This window comes from Lycium ferocissimum, chromosome 6, assembly GCF_029784015.1.
Source record: "Lycium ferocissimum isolate CSIRO_LF1 chromosome 6, AGI_CSIRO_Lferr_CH_V1, whole genome shotgun sequence".
NCBI classification, from domain to species: Eukaryota; Viridiplantae; Streptophyta; class Magnoliopsida; order Solanales; family Solanaceae; genus Lycium; species Lycium ferocissimum.
Window position 1 is genome coordinate 56594150 of NC_081347.1, and position 18341 is coordinate 56612490.

Consider the following 18341-nt stretch of genomic DNA (forward strand, 5'->3'; position numbering starts at 1 on the left):
ATTTATTATATTCAAATGGTGATTTAGTAAAATTGTCATTTTATTTTTGACTCCTCAATAGAAGTGCCAATTACAAGTAGAAATGGAAGAATGAAGTAAATGGCTTCTCAATTGCTTCTTAAATTGGATGATTTTCTTGCTCGGCCTCTTCTGGATTTGTTTGTATTGTTGTGGCTTTTTAAGCTCTAGTGTTCGTGCGGTTCAAGGGATTAGATGATAACCCAATAGAATTTTTGGGATTGAATATATACCTGTGTTTAGTTGGAGATACTAGCTCAAGTTGTTATTTTTATACCAAAATTTTAATATAACTTATTTAATATGAAAGGTGGGATTGATTATCCGAGTTATAATTCTAGGATTATAGTTTAGATTCCGATTTGGAGCCAAATGACCCCAAAAAAGAGATGTAGATAAGTTGACATTTTTGCCAACTTATGCTACTTTTTAATGATAAATTAATGTCCATTTTGTGAGATTAATGGACTAATAATGGGTTGAATGACGTAATTTTAGGTGTGGAGAGTTTTTGAAAAGCATAAGGAGTGGAATAGCTTCAAATACTTGAGAAATTGGACATGAAGGCAAAAATTTGAAGAAAAGTGACTAAAAGAGCAAAAGGAAAAATCTGAGTGGGCCACGTAGTCAGCCACGCAGCCACTTACGTAACCACCCACACATTTGAGGAGAAGAAAAATGAGGTTCTGAAAGTACCCACGTAGCTGAACGTGAGGGGTGTTTTTGTCACATTTTTGGATGACTTTAAATAGATTTTAGGGCATTTTCTTACATAATCTTTGTACCTTTGAGCTAAGTTGAGCCTCCATAGCTACTTTTGTCAAGTTTTGAAGGATTTCACCATAGAGTATCAACTTTCTTCCTTACTCTTTGATTGTCTTTATTTTCCTTTTATCTTGTATTTTCCATTTCTCGTATGAGTAGCTAAACTCCATAGTATCTCTTATGGCGTACGCGTTAATATGAATGGATGTTAGTTAATCTTGCTTATTAATACTTGTATTTTGATTATCTACTTCTTTATATTCTTATCTGTCAATTTGGTGATTGCAAACACTAGATTAAGCCCTACATATCCATTTCTTGCTTGGAAGAGTGCAAATTGGATTGGGTAATTAACAAGTACAAGGAATTGAGTTTATTAAGGAATTAATGATGTTTAATTAATGAAATCCAACTAGGAATAGGGAGATTTCTATTTGGGTTTTAACAATTGGGTCTTATTATGGTCTTTTGGGTTTGGAAAAACTCGTAAGATAAGCTTTGCTAGAATTGGAAAGTTCTAGTGAGTAATTACCAATTAAATCATAATCATTAATCCTATGTATTTAAGCAAGATTACTTATATTCATAAATTAGCTATGCCATAATAAGGTTACAACCCCGGTCTCTCTTTTAATTGAAAACAAACAAAATATTTTCTTGCATTCCAAGTGTTTGATTAAATTCCTAGCTTAGTTTAATAGTCTAGTTTTAAAAGTAATTGTTCAAGTCAACTCTTTTGTTTGAAGATTACTTTAGGAATTTCTAAATTCTCACACATTTTGACATCTTAACACACACATACTCCTCGTGGGATCGACCCCAACCTTTTGTTGGGTTTATAATTGCAACGACCGTACTATGTTTCATTAAGAGGTGTAGGATTGGACGTTACCAGATGTTTTTATTTTGTATACTAATATAATATTATGTATATGTGTATATAATTAGTATAAATCATGTATAACAACATGTATGTATATACACTGAAGTTACTACACATGTATATATGTGTATATAAGTTCTATAACCCATGTATAGCGACATATATGCGCGTATATGCCGATAGTTATATAAAATTATACAGGAATATACATGTGTATACATAGTTATACAACAGCTTAAGGTTCGCGAATATATATATATAATTTAAACAGGGTTCTCAGTCAGAGAAATAAAAAATTACATCGGAAATAGGTGTGCATAGGCTTGGAAATGCCAAAGTAGAAAGGTAACATTGAGAGAGGTTTGGCTTCCCAAAATTCAATGTAAACATATGTTGGCTAGTCCAAGTGTAACTAATTATTGGGCTACTCTACTTGTAATGAGTTACTTTCTAGCTTAGTGATATCTAAACATTCCTTAATATTAAGGGCAAAAACATATATGTACATGATAAGGGGGTATATTTACAAAACATGACGATATTTTTCAGTTTACAAAATATATCAATAGATTTGTTACAAAATCTATACGAATTAGGTAAATTAAAAAGAAGCAAATAAACACATTAAATAAGGTAAGGAAATCGTTTTACTTATTTTATCCACTTTTCTCTCTCCATTCAAAATTTAGAGATATAGTTCCCTGATTTTCTCCAAGTTTTGCTTCCTTATTATTTCATCCACTTTTCTCTGCCCATTCAAATTAAGAGATATTGTTACCTAATTTTCTCCAATTTTTACTCAAAAAGTCCATTAAAATCGGTAATTTTTATGTACAAAGTTCATACACCAAAAAACATATATGTATAATTTTCGTATGCAATATGTATAACTGTATAGATTCTTATAATTTTTATATATGAAATATGTATAAAAATTATATGAGTATTTTGATTATTATAAAGTACATATAAATTGTAAATCTAATCAAAGTATGTATAATTTTGAGAAAAATATGTATAATAAGCTTGTAATTGATACAAACCAGATTCCATACAAAGTTCATACACCAGAAAATTAATATATATTAATTTTTGTATGCAATATGTATAAATCTATAAATTCGTTATAATTTCTATATATGAAATATGTATAAAAGTTGTATGTATATTGTGATTATGATAAAGTAAATATAAATTATATAAAATCTGATCAAAGTATGTATAGATTATGAGAAGTATATATGTATAATAAGTTTTCCGATTGATACAAACCAAATTCCGTCCACATTTCATACACATATCAATTTTCAACATTTTTAAGACTAATTGATATCGAATTTGTTCGCATTTCATACACATTGTGCCGCAAATATATAAAAAATGACACATAGCAGACTCCATACACATTTCATACATATATTAGTTTTCAACATTTTTTAAAACTACAGTTTATATAATTTATACATATTTTCAAAACACACAATGATCATATATATCTCAAAAAGATACAAATCAATTTTTATATACAATTAATACACAAGTTAATAATCAAAGATACTTTGTAATATTAGTTTGAAAATTTATACTAGGAGAAAAGATGGACTTTAGGTATGAAAATGATGTCTATCATAGAGGGATAGATAGAGAGAGAGAGAGAGAGAGAGAGAGAGAGAAATATTTTTAAAAAGAAGAAAAGGTTGAATGGTAACTATCCTAGAATTAAGTCCACATTTAAAAATCAGATTTTCTTCCTTAAAAAAAGCCTAAAATCGTGGATATCCCACTAAGCCAAATCTGGTATACTTTGTAATTTTATTGGTATGTTTTGTAAATAAGAAAAAGTATTTTTATGTTTTGTAATATAGAGTCTTAAATAGGTATTATTAGGTCATTTTCCCTAATATTAATTGGCATATTTTTGGCGAAGAATTAAGTTTAGCAAACACAAGCGCAAAAAGATTAGCATTCAATAGTAAACTACAAATCTTACTATGTATTTTAATAGAAAGGTAAAAATTCCTTTCCTTAGTTCATGTTCCACAAACGAAATACGAACAGTTAACATAATATGGTCATAAATCTTAGATTGTAACTTGATCATGGGCGAATTTGTTGATGTTGCACTCATGAAGTATGGAAAGTGCCAAATATTGGGAACTACCCGGAGAGGAGTTAGGATATGTATACAGTAATAAAACTCCTAATGTAAATATGATACATTTCTTTCTTGTTCCCAACCAAAAAAGGATTATTTCTTGTTCTCAACCAAAAAACACCGGGCGAATCCTCCATTGATGAAATCAACCTAGCTTCCATATGACGTCAAAGATTGAATATCTTTTTTTTTTTAAAATTAATTTAAGGCATCTAGGCTTTTTGTCACCTAGTGGCTGTTTTATTGATAATCAAAAGATTAAATATCATTTCAACATTTCAAAGATATTTTCAATAGCTTAATCACAAAGGATCTCATGGTGATATTTACAGATATATATCCATTACAATGGATACTTGGATATTAACAAGAAGTTTGTAGAATAATGACTTGATGAAGGAGTGATTCGTTTAGATATCAAGTTTGAAGATTTCATTGCTACAATAGAGAAACAATTAAGTGTGGACTTTGAAGTTAATCCTTCAGAAATATATTACAAAGTCGGCGAGGATTCTCCACCTATATTGATGCACAATGATATAAGTTTGCACGTATACATCGAGATGAAGAAAACAACTTAAGATCTCAACAAGTGTCCACTATGTATAACATGAAAGGTGAATGATACACATGCTTCCCATACATGTTTGAATGATATGCCTTCTTCCGACGATATGAAAGTTGTTGATATACACGAGTTACCGAATTGGGATATACTTTCTTTAATTGGGTAGGGTAACGAATATAACCAACAACATGTATTTTTAGAAGAAAATGAGATAATCGATGATCCTCAAAAGTCCATCAACACCAGAAATTAAACTTTCATTGTTTCTTTTAAAAACCTAAGGAGAGCATCACCTAGACTGCCATATAAGAAATGCCCAATTACTGTTGCTTCAAAACTCATTAAAAATGCAGAGCTTGAGAATTAAAAAGCTGAGTAAATTTTCAATGATTCACTACACTAGGAAATATCTTTAAACATCACCACCCCTAGAAAAAAGGTACAAAAGAAAAGCAGGACAAGAATATGAATAGTGAGATTGGTTCCGATAAATATATCAAATGATGTATATTCTACTGTGCACCTGATGTATATAAAAAAAATGTATATCTAACACTTCTCAATGTATCACATGAGTATTAGAGCAATATAATGGAATGAGTAATATAATATATCACGATTTTCAGTGTATCACATTATGTATATACAAACTCGAATCACATTACTTCTCAATGTATCACATTTTTAGAGCCAAAAACCCCGTATACATGAGGAATATTCATAAACAAGGAAAAGGATATTTAGGAGAGGAAAACAGTAATGAAACTATGGAAGTGAGAGAATATGGGATAATGGGGAGACTACAACGGGGATAGCTTTTTAGTAGGAGAGATAATCATCAATTTATATGTTATTGGTTGCCTATAGAATCCAAAAAATAAGAAGAAAATTTATATTTGGATACTATCAGATGCCAAAAGATAAAACTTGGTTTGGTCGTTTTATGTCAATATTTATGTTTTATGTCAATATTTACCCCACATTGTATTACCATGTCAAATTTCCTAAAGAGAAATTGCTTATATTGTTAGTGTAGATAATTTAATAAAATAAACCCTTTAAAGTTTTGAAGCCTTCACCAAAGAGTAACAAAGGGACTATAGGGTTGCTAGCAGCCTTTTCTGTTCGGACACTAGAATATTATATTAATTAATCATTATTTTGGCGTATCAACTTTTAATTTGTGTCTTTTTCCATAATATAGTTACTTCAATCACTAGGTCACTTTAATTAGGTTGGTCAACAAACCCATTGAAATTTCTTGACTCTTAGAAGGACTGAAAGGGTATCCATTTTCTAGTGTGTAGTGTCTCAACACGACAATGCAATTTGTCTCAAATAGGAATGGATACATTGGATTAGTTATGGATCAAGTGACTGGTACCTACCGTTACATGTTGCTTTTTTTTTCTTCATTTGGTGTTCAGTATCTGCATTGGGACCCGAACTAATCCTAATTCGCGCGCGTAAGACCCAATTAACAGGGAAGCACTCCCGCACTCCCTAACATGATTTTTTTCCATACACAGGACTCGAATGTAAGATCTCTAATTAAGGGTGAAGCTAGAGATCCTATCCATCCCACCACAACTCTTGTTAGTCCGTCACATGTTGCGAAATGATAGGTTCACCTACCCTTATATAAAAGTCTAGCTAGTAAATGTATTTGATAATGTAAAGATTCTTTATACTATTAGTCTAGTTTAATTTGCTATTATAATTAAGCTACTTTATCAGTTATCTTCTAATAACATGATCGTGTAAATTAAATATTGTTAAAGTTATCAATGTCTAGAACTTAGGTCTACTTATTATTTGCTCGATTTCTGCCCTTATAATAAATTAAGAATGGCAAAACATTCGTCCCGTTTTGTTACTTTGTACACTTTCCAAATTTCCATGCAATGGATAAATAAAGATATGAAACTGAACTCCTCTATACTGAAGTGACCACACAATCCTGCACTCAAATTCGAAAGCTAGATGACGAAACTCTTTTTTTTATTTTTTAAATACGGATTTTATCTACTTTTTTCCTTTATAACAATGAGTACTAATGAGATTTACCCTCATATTTAGAGCCGATGCTCATGTCGATCATAATGGTATTATCATGCATCAGCAAAAAAGAGGTTTGTTGGTTTGGTTTATAGATATAAAAAACCGATACAATTGGTTTACTTCGATAAATGAAAAATTAGATACAACCCAGTTACCCTACGTGCACCTCTAGATATGTTTGTCACAACATCGTTTCTTTTTCTTTCAACCTTTTGTTTCTATTTTCTTTTTTCTTTTTCATTAGCTTTTGCTGCTTTTATTTTTGTGATCAAATTACGGCCAAAATTGAGAAAGAAAGTTGTCATGCTTTCTTAATGGGGAGGTCTGGTAGGCCAGAAGTGTCTCTCGATGCAATCAAAGGTGCACTCATTATCTTCCATGAACTTTGATTTGTTGGAAAATATACACACCGGAAGCGATTCCTTAATCATACTGCTTACATGAATAATAGATAACAAACACGAACATGTAGAACTTACAAATATGCTGAAAATTAAATCGAGAAATACCTCTCGAAGCGTGAACAAATATCCTTCAGCAAGTCCGACTCCGGCCTGCAGATCTTCCAGCCGATCCCAAAATAACGGAACTCTCTCAATACTTGGGTGGGCAAGTATTGTTTGAAAACTCGTGTATCTTAGGTTAGGAGGACCCCAAATATATATAGGGTTTTCCACTTTTTTACCAGTCCAAATTAGGACCAAAAAAACGTTTTTCTTCCTTTTCCCCCAAGAAACGAGGATTCGAGTCCTAGTTAAATATGGGCACACGTGCGGGGACCACGGAATTAATTCGAGGCTCCCTATTATATAAATAATTCAAAAATCGATTTGAATTATTCTTACCATAATAAATTACAAATCATTCCACTAGAAATTCGTAATTGCACTCCTCCATTTATATTTCAAAATTCCTCATTAAACACTTATATAATTCCCCATGTTAAGATTACAGACACTAATCAATAAATTAAATTACTGACGAATTTAATTCAATGATTAATTTCCTTTAGAGCACTCCTTAACTTATTTCATGTGTCGGATTCATAAATCCACCGGCCGGGTTTACACATGAAAACTTATAAGTTTTCTCAAAAAAAGGTGTATCATCAATCTCTATACCGAGACATGGATTCCATCAACTAACTTATTATTTCACCAATATATATTATTATCATCCAATCTACCAAGCATATTGATCCATCTCAGGATCTCACCTTTTAATAGATCAAAATGACAATTAATACATACAGCTCGTAATAGTTATATCAAGATTAGGAATATAAGTACATTTAATGGTTTAGAGAATATGTTTTTGTCAGTCAGTCTAAAACATCTATCTCTACTTGGTCCTGTTCAATGCATTCAAAACGCACTAGCACGAGAAGTTAGAACTGCACCATTCTCATAATCAAGATAAATTACATTTAATCTCGTGCTACAATCATTCGATGGTTTGTCCAAATTTCCATCTACGATTGTGAACTATAACTTTTAACTTATAAGAACCTATGATTTAATCTTACGTGTACAAGCTTAAACTCTATACACTAAATCATCTACTATATAAGTTGAGGACACATATATGACAAAATGATCTATTTAATTTAACATTTTATTGAATTGAATCAATAATTAAATAAACAATTGTTCCATAAGAAAATACTATATCTAAACGCATGGTTAATAGTATATCCTAACAATCTCCCACTTAGACTCATAACCATGCGTCTACAACTTTAACACTCAATCCTTCTACATGCCTATCAAAAGGCTTTTGTGGTAAGGCTTTTGTAAAAGGGTCTGCCAGGTTGTTCTCTGAAGCAATCTTTGCAACTACCACGTCTCCTCTCTGCACTATGTCTCGAATCAAATGGTACTTACGCTCGATGTGTTTTGCTTTCTTATGGCTTCGTGGTTCCTTTGCATTTGCAACTGCTCCACTATTATCACAATAGATTATAAGAGGTGCTTCAATCGAAGGGACAACCGCCAAGTCTTTTAGGAAGCTTCTAAGCCATACTGCCTCCTTGGCTGCCTCAGAGGCAGCCACATACTCGGCTTCCATGGTGGAATCAGCAACACAAGTTTGCTTGATGCTTCTCCAAATAACGGCTGCGCCTCCCAAGGTAAACACACTTCCTGAGGTCGACTTTCTAGAGTCCTTGTCAGACTGGAAATCTGAGTCCGTGTACCCTATCGGCACCAACTCATTCGAATGGTAGACTAGCATGTAATCCCTAGTCCTTTTCAGGTACTTAATTATATGCTTAACTGCAGTCCAATGTTCTCGTCCAGGATTAGACTGAAATCTGCTGACCATGCCTACGGCAAAACAGATGTCGGGTCTAGTGCACAACATAGCATACATGAGGCTTCCCACAGCTGATGCATAAGGAACCGCCTTCATACTTTCTATCTCTTCATCTGTCTTAGGACATTGATCCTTAGATAGAGAGATTCCATGTCTAAAAGGAAGAAATCCTTTCTTGGAATCATGCATGCTGAACCTGGTAAGAATTGTATCAATGTAAAGGGCTTGAGATAAGCCTAACATCCTTTTCTTGCGATCACGCAAGACCTTGATCCCAAGGATGTGAGCAGCTTCTCCCAAATCCTTCATATCAAAATTAGTGGACAACCATTCCTTAACTGAATTCAACAAGCCCACATTATTTCCTATGAGCAAGATGTCATCTACATACAATACCAAAAACACTACTTTATCCCCATTCCACTTTTTGTACACACATGACTCATCAAGACATTGCTCAAAATCGAAAGTCTTAACCGCAATGTCAAAACAAGTGTTCCATGCTCTAGAAGCTTGCTTTAATCCATAAATGGATCTTTTAAGCTTGCACAACATGTGTTCTTTTCCTTTTTCTATGAAACCGTTCGGTTGCCGCATAAAGATGGTTTCATCAAGGCTTCCATTAAGGAAGGCTGTCTTGACATCCATTTGCAAAATCTCATAATCATAATGTGTAGCAATGGATAAGAGGATTCTAATAGACTTAAGCATGGCTACTGGCGAAAAAGTTTCCTCATAATCGATCCCTTCTTTCTGAGTAAACCCTTTTGCAACAAGCCTAGCTTTATAAGTTTGCACTTTTCCGTCTACTCCTCTCTTTTTCTTATAGATCCACTTGCATCCAATGGGTTTGACTCCATCTACAGGTGGTTCTACGAGATCCCAGACTTGATTAGAGTACATGGACTCCATTTCTGATTTCATAGCAACAATCCATTTTTCTGCATCTTTATCCTGTAGTGCTTCGTCGTAATTGACGGGCTCGGTATTCAACTCTTCAGGGATTCGATCAAAAGACTCTCCCAAGAGTGCATACCGAGATGGTTTTCTTATCACTCTCCCACTACGACTAGAAACTACAGGTGCAGGGACAGGTACAGGTACAGGGACGGCTGCACTACTATGATCTTGTGGTTGAACCACATCATTTATAGGATTTGGAGTCTCTATGTTATCCTCACCGCCTTGCGGTGGTGGGATACCAATGACTTCTTCCTCTAGTGCAATCTGCTCAGTACCACTCCCACTACCTTGATGCAACAGATTGTCAGGAACTTGTACTCGTGGAACTGTATGTCTATTTACATCTCTCCCACTACTAAAATGCAATGGTATGTCAATTCTAACATCAGGGGTTTGGATTTGGTTTTCATTATTATTAGTAGATTGATTTGTTATCTCTTTGCTTAATTCCCGTAAAACTAGTTTGCTTCTGGGAATGTGGTTTGTTAAAAAATCCTTTTCTAGAAACTTGGCATTGGTACTTACAACGACCTTCTTTTCTTTAGGATTATAAAACAAGCCACCTTTCGTTCCTTTAGGGTATCCAATAAAAACACATACTTCTGTTCTTGCTTCTAATTTTTCTGCCTTCCCTTTCAGCACATGTGCTGGACATCCCCAAATCCGAACATGTTTCAAACTAGGTTTATGCCCAGTCCACAGTTCCATGGGTGTCATAGGTACAGACTTAGAAGGAACCAAGTTCAGAATATAATTCGCGATTTCTAGTGCATATCCCCAAAACGAAGAAGGCAAATCGGAGTAACTCATCATAGATCTAACCATTTCTAAAAGAGTCCTATTTCTTCTTTCTGCTACACCATTCTGTTGTGGCGTTCTAGGTGCAGACAATTGAGATGTAATTCCTTGTTCTGATAAGTAACTAATGAACTCTGTGGAGAGGTATTCGCCACCACGATCAGATCGCAATGACTTGATATATTTTTCATGACGTTTCTCCGTTTCTGTCTTAAACTCTTTAAATTTTTCAAAGCATTCAGACTTACGACACATCAAGTAAATATATCCATATTTCGAGTAATCATCAATGAAAGTCACGAAATACTCATAACCACCTCTTGCTTGCACGTTCATTGGACCACACAAATCAGAATGAATTAAGTCTAATTTATCATTGGCTCTATTTCCTTTTGAGGGGAAGGGTCTCTTAGTCATTTTTCCTTCTAAACAAGATTCACATGTTGGAAGTGCCTCTACTTTCAATGAACCTAAAGGTCCATCTCGAACCAACCTCGAAATCCTGTCTAGATTTATATGACATAGACGCAAGTGCCACAAATAAGTCTCATTATATTCCGAAGAACGTTTTCTTTTATTCGAAAGGTTAACATTATTCAGTTCTATAGGATGCTGCAGTTCTGGAGAAACATTAATAATAAAAAGACCATCAATCAATGTACCAGCAGAGATAAAGCGTTTATTAAAACTAATAACGCAACCGTTATCAGAAAAATTAACATCATAACCATCTCTTAAAGCTCTAGAAACTGAAATCAAATTTCTTCTAACAGCAGGTGCATATAATGCGTCTCTCAAAATTAAAACTCTACCACTACCAAACGAAATTCTAATATTTCCTAATGCTAAAGCTGGAGCTGCTGAACCATCCGCTTGAAAAATGTTAACTTCTCCTCTAATCAGCTTGCGCGTTTCCTGAAACCCCTGCAAAGTAGTGCAGATATGATCAGTGGCTCCTGAATCTACACACCATGACGTGGTAGAAACAGCCGCTAAAAATGTTTCAACGACAAGTGAAAGTGAGTTACCTGGCTTGTTTTTCAGCTTGGCCAGAAAAACCGGACACTGCGCCTTCCAATGGCCTGATTGCTTGCAATGAAAACACTTGCCCTTAGGCTTTTTCACGCCTCCAGTTGGACTGCGCAACTGCCTTAGTATTGTGAGCTTTTTTCTTCTTCTGTCCACCTTTCAGTTTAGAAGTAGAACCTTTCTCAACTTTGAGTGCCACAACTGGTGCTTGTTGTTTGACAATTGCCTCTGCCGCCTGCAGCTCATTCAACAGTTGCGCCAAAGATAAACTCATCTTGTTCATATTATAGTTCAGGCGAAACTGTTGAAAACTGTCTGGCAGAGACTGCAATATCATCTCAACCTGGGTATCATTGTCAATTTCAGCCCCCAAGACCTCTAGTTCATTCAAAAGTTTCATCATTTTCAGAACATGATCTCTCACTGGGGTACCTTCAGCCATCTTCGTGTTCATAAGATCTCTCATGGCAGTTTGCTTAGCTGAGCGCCCCTGGTCACCAAACATTTGTTTGAGACTCTCCAGGATCTCATAAGCAGACAACATAGCTTGATGCTGATGTTGCAGCACATTCGACATTGAAGCCAGAATATAGCACCGCGCCATCTCATCAGCTTTCTGCCATTTCTGATAAGCTTTCTTATCATCATCACTGGCCTCCCCATCAGGCTTAAGAGGGCACTCTTCGTGGAGTACAAATTTATACTCCTCAGCAGTTAACACAATGTCAAGGTTTCTCCTCCAGTCAACATAGTTATGACCCTCAAGTTTGTTTTGTGCCAAAAATAGTGCTAAGGGAGTTAAAAGGAGACATATTGAATCTGAAGAGAAAAAAACGTTACAATAGATCAACAAAACAGTCATATAATTATTGAATAATTAAATTCAAAACTCATCACATACATATGTACTCATGCATCTCGAATAGCCAATCGATGGGATTGGAGAACTACTCATGCAATACACATATACAATGACTGACTATTCACTCCATGAACTTTATAGAGAGCTAACTCAGATGGAGAGTTTACTATTAGTTTAAGTCAAGTGAAAATCAAAACCCTAGTGACATTGATCCAATCATATACTACTCAGTTTAGGAGAGTTAATACAGATTATCAAAACTAGCGATTAAATACTTAGTGACTTGTATTAAAATTCATTCGATATGGAGGAAGGTCTAAGCCAGCACATAAACATAATACTTCACTACTATATAATCCTGGTAACCTTGAGGATGAATCCCCATCACCAAATAAATTGTTTTTCAAATTTTATATAATTTTTTATTTTCCAGAAATCAGAAAAATGGCCAAAACCCCATCTAAACGACCCCAAATGGCCAAAAAAGGCCCTACATCAATAGCAAAGCTATTGAGTATTGCGAACTGGGTCGTTTCCGATGGACCTACCAATTTTCAAGTCAATCTGAATCCGAATTTTTTTTTTTCCGCTGACCAGATCGAAAAAATCGTTTTCGGCAAAGTTAGGATTTGGTTTCAAAATTTCTATTCACTAATTCTTATCACATACCATCATTAGAGTACTAATGTACATGAATCAAGAATAAAGAACAAGTTTTGAAATATGCTTTTCATAATAATCAGTACTTGTTTCAAAAAGAACACAACATGGTTTGCAATTTCAGAAACATACATGAAAGCGATTAAACCTATGAAAAACAAAGACGTTATCTATATAGATGCAAGCGTGGCTCTTGATGCCAATTGTTGGAAAATATACACAGCGGAAGCGATTCCATAATCATACTGCTTACATGAATAATAGATAACAAACACGAACATGTAGAACTTACAAATATGCTGAAAATTAAATCGAGAAATACCTCTCGAAGCGTGAACAAATATCCTTCAAAGAAGTCCGACTCCAGTTCTGCAGTCTTCTGCAGTGATCCCAAAATAACAGCCGAACTCTCTCAATACTTGGGTGGGCAAGTATTGTTTGAAAACTTGTGTTTCTTAGGTTAGGAGGACCCCAAATATATATAGGGTTTTCCACTTTTTTTACCCAGTCCAAATTAGGACCAAAAAAACGTTTTTCTTCCTTTTCCCCCAAGAAACAGGATTCTGAATCCTAGTTAAATATGGGCACAGCAGGGACCACGGAATTAATTACTGAGGCTCCCTATTATAGAAATAATTCAAAAATCTGATTTGAATTATTCTTACCATAATAAATTACAAATCATTCCACTAGAAATTCGTAATTGCACTCCTCCATTTATATTTCAAAATTCCTCATTAAACACTTATATAATTCCCCATGTTAAGATTACAGACACTAATCAATAAATTAAATTACTGACGAATTTAATTCAATGATTAATTTCCTTTAGAGCACTCCTTAACTTATTTCATGTGTCGGATTCATAAATCCACCGGCCGGGTTTACACATGAAAACTTATAAGTTTTCTCAAAAAAGGTGTATCATCAATCTCTATACCGAGACATGGATTCCATCAACTAACTTATTATTTCACCAATATATATTATTATCATCCAATCTACCAAGCATATTGATCCATCTCAGGATCTCACCTTTTAATAGATCAAAATGACAATTAATACATACAGCTCGTAATAGTTATATCAAGATTAGGAATATAAGTACATTTAATAGTTTAGAGAATATGTTTCTGCCAGTCAGTCTAAAATATCTATCTCTACTTGGTCCTGTTCAATGCATTCAAAACGCACTAGCACGAGAAGTTAGAACTACACCATTCTCATAATCAAGATAAATTACATTTAATCTCGTGCTACAATCATTCTGATGGTTTGTCCAAATTTCCATCTACGATTGTGAACTATAACTTTTAACTTATAAGAACCGGTGATTTAATCTTCTGTGTACAAGCTTAAACTCTATACACTAAATCATCTACTATATAAGTTGAGGACACATATATGAAAAAATGATCTATTTAATTTAACATTTTATTGAATTGAATCAATAATTAAATAAACAATTGTTCCATAAGAAAATACTATATCTAAACGCATGGTTAATAGTATATCCTAACATGATTTTCATGGTTACTCTTGTTCTAATATATATGTGACTTTTGTCCACTCTTTTGAATTAAACTAGCTATAATGGCCTTAACAAAAATAATTTATCCATTATTATGACAAAATGAGACTATGAGACTATGTGTATTAATATAACTAAATTATTAACTGATAACCGTCTATATATATAAAGATATGTCACGTATTTCTTGTGTTAGTATAAATATTGGGTGTAAGATAAGTTTTTATCCAAATTTTATATGCATGAATTGACAGTTGACAACCATCCTTTATAAACAGAAAAATGACGAAGGCATGTTATATATCCAATTTGCAAACATGAAAGAATATGGCTTTCTCTATCATGGAGAAGTCACATTCTAGAAATTATTTAGCCATATTTCTCCTCAATGATTGCATCCTATAATTTGTCCAAACCGCATTTTCCACAACCATCACAATATGGAGTAAATTTACTACCTGTAATTACTGGGTCTATGAGTAGTTTAATAGTTTTGTGTAAGTTTTTTTCCTTTTCTTCAGAGAACCAAACAAAAAAAAAAACACTCAGGTCGAGGTGGATTCATAAGATCGGGAAGGTGAGGTCCTCTAGTGTGGTTAGAATTACACACCTAATTGATATAAGATGTGTTAAATGTGCACTACAAAAAAAAAAAGGTAATTTGCGGAGGTTGAAAGTTGCAATTCGCGGAGGCTTTAGCCTTTTCTAGCAACTAGTGGAGGCTAAAACCTCTGTAAATTGTAACTTTCAACCTCCACAAATTACTCATTTTTTTGTAGTGGTGTCAAAAAGATCCTGCATATTGGAAGTTGCTAAGTACAATTAAGAAGATTCATATAAGAAAAACAATAATTTTAATGGTACGCGATCTTTGGGTGATTTGCACAAATAGAATATTCTCATGCCATTCTCTTACGTTTGGATCTTGTTTAAATAAGTTTAGCAAAACTAGCTTGTGGATCAGAACTTTGGCCGAAAGTCTTGGCGGATTGCCAGATGTTCGGATGGATGAGTAAAGACTTGCCTTTCCACAAGTCTTAACGTATCACCAAAATTTTATTATAATTGTATCGTAACTTTGGAAAAAAATCGTTCACAAGTCTTGGTAGATTAAGACTTGTATCGCCACAAGTCTTGGCGGATCACTAAGAGTGTAGTACAATTTGTGTCACAGTTTTTTTCATGGCGGATCACCAGGGTTTTAGTATAGTTTGTGTCACAACTTCGGAACAATTTGTTTCATGGCGGATCACAAGAAGCTTCTGGTGGATCAACAAAATTCCTGTGCAAATTGTCTCATAACTTAGGGGAGAATTGTTCACTGAAGAATGATAAGGATTCATTAATGGTGAATCCAAGAACAAGATGAGAATTTAGAGAGAAGAAGATTTTTTCATATCATCAAACTTGTGTTGAATGAGTACAAGGCTTCATATATATAGTTAGAGAGTAGGATTAGTTTAACTAACTAATCCTCTACTTAGTCACTAACGGCTATAACTAACTCACTAATTATAATGACTAACAATTTCCTAACTACTTTACTCAACACTCTCCTTCAAACTTGGTGGTATGAAAATGTTGAAGACACCAAGTTTGGACATCAAATATTAATGTTGCACTCTGTTTAAACTTTTAGTGAGTATATCAACTGGTTGATCATGTGTTGAAATGTACTCAATCTTCATTTTTCCTTGTTGAAGCTTTTCCCTTATGAAGTGACAGTCTATCTCTATATGCTTGATTCTTTCATGATAAACTGGATTGGCAGCTTTCTGTAAAGCTGCTTTACTATCACTATGTATACACATTGGTAATTGTACCTGAACACCAAGATCTTTTGTAAGACCAATTAACCATTTAACTCTGCAACAGTTGAGGCAAGACTTATGTACTAAGATTCTGCTGATCTTCTGGACACAATAGACTGCATCTTTGATTTTTCAAGAAATCAGTGAATCTCTCGGTTTGATTACAAATCTTGTAACTGAATTTCTTGAGAAAAGACATGAGGCCCAATATTCATCACAGTATGCAGTTAGAACATCTTGCTTGTTACTTGAGAGTAGTACTCCTTGACCATTTTCCCTTTAATATATCTGATAATCCTCATTGCTCTATCCATATGAGACTTCTTTAGTTGTTGGAGGAATTGACTTAATGACTGTACACTATATACTATATCATGCTTGGTGACAATAAGATATAGAAACTTCCCTATAATTCTTTGATATGCTCCTTAATCTGTCAGTACTTCGTCATTTTTCACTTTGATCATCATACTCTTTGGTTGTTATATTTGTAGTAGTGTCCATAGGAGTATTTGCTAGTTTTGCTGCCCTTAAGCTAGTCTAAAAAATTAACTCTAATGCATATTTTCTTTGATGCATTACAATGTCTTGATTTGATTTTGCAAATTCAATCCCAACGTTTAATTCTCCAAGATCTTTTATCTTGAAGGCTTTATGTAGTGCAGTTTTTGTTTCTAGTAGCTGCTCAAGGTTATCACTAGTTATGAGCATGTCATCAACATATACTAACACTATGATTATTCCATTTCCTGTCCTCTTTATAAATATAGAGCGATTACACTGACTTTGATGAAATTCACACTTAAGTAAGGCCTCACTTTACTTTGCATTCCACTGCCTTGATGCTTTCTTTAAACCATACAGGGATTTTGAGAGTCTACATATCTGCTTACACTCCTCTTGACTCTTAAATCCTTGTGGAAGATTCATTTAGATCGCATCATACAAATCCCACTATAGGAATGCATTATAGACATCCATATGATAAATGTGCCACTTCCTTGCTGCTGCAATTGTCAATACTGTTCTCAAGGTGCCCATCTTTATTACCAGACTGAATGTTTCTTGGTAGTCAATTCCTTCTGTTTGACTATATCCTTTTGCAACTAGCCTTGCCTTGAATCCTTCTATTTCTCCTGTGGCCTTGTACTTCACTTTATAGATCCACTTACAGCCAATCGATTTCTTGCCTTGTGGAAGAGGATCCACTTGCCATGTTTGATTGTTTTCTAATACTTCTATCTCAGCGTGCATTGCATCAACCCATCTTGGATCCTTAACTGCTTCTGCGTAGCAAGTAGGTTCAACAATGTTAGAAAAGATTGCAAGATAACTTTGGTATTTCGGTGATAATTTCTCATAAGATATGTATTTTGATAAAGCATAAGGCATATTATCATGAACATTCAAGGATATGAAATCCTTCATCCATCCAGGAGGATGTTTTCCTTTGGTGGATTTTCTCGTATCTGTTGTATTTTGCACTACTGGTGCTTGATTTAGCACTACTGGTTGATGTGCTATAACAGGTGTTGACACCTAATTTTTGACCTCCCGTAATTTATTTCAACCATCAGAATCCCGGAATAATAAATAAACGAGCTGAGCACTTTGAAAGCCTTAAATGATTTTTTCAAATTGTCCAGGTCAATATTTCTTTCCCTTAAATTAATAAAAGGGATTTTCATGCATCATAACTTTATTTAGAAATTAATGAGTATTTTCATGATATTTTAAGAGATTTTGTTAAATTTAAAAAGAAAAAAAAGAGGAAGGGTTTTATTTATTTGATTATTAAAGAAGTCAAATTTTGAAAATACTTCATTCTCTTTTTAATCTTTGAAAGTTTTAGTGATTTAAATAATTTAAGTAATTAACTATTTAACCTTTTAAACTTCTGATTTTTATATAATCTTCATGATTT

The 18341-nt window shown here is 33.8% G+C and overlaps 1 protein-coding gene across 1 annotated transcript; it reads right to left on the minus strand.

Moving 5' to 3' along the window:
* Positions 1 to 17371: 17371 nt before the first annotated feature.
* LOC132061412 (uncharacterized mitochondrial protein AtMg00820-like) lies at positions 17372 to 17845 on the minus strand. The gene has a single exon (XM_059454240.1). It carries the CDS (start codon positions 17843 to 17845, stop codon positions 17372 to 17374), a length of 474 nt encoding a protein of 157 aa, XP_059310223.1.
* Between the last annotated feature and the right edge of the window lie 496 nt (positions 17846 to 18341).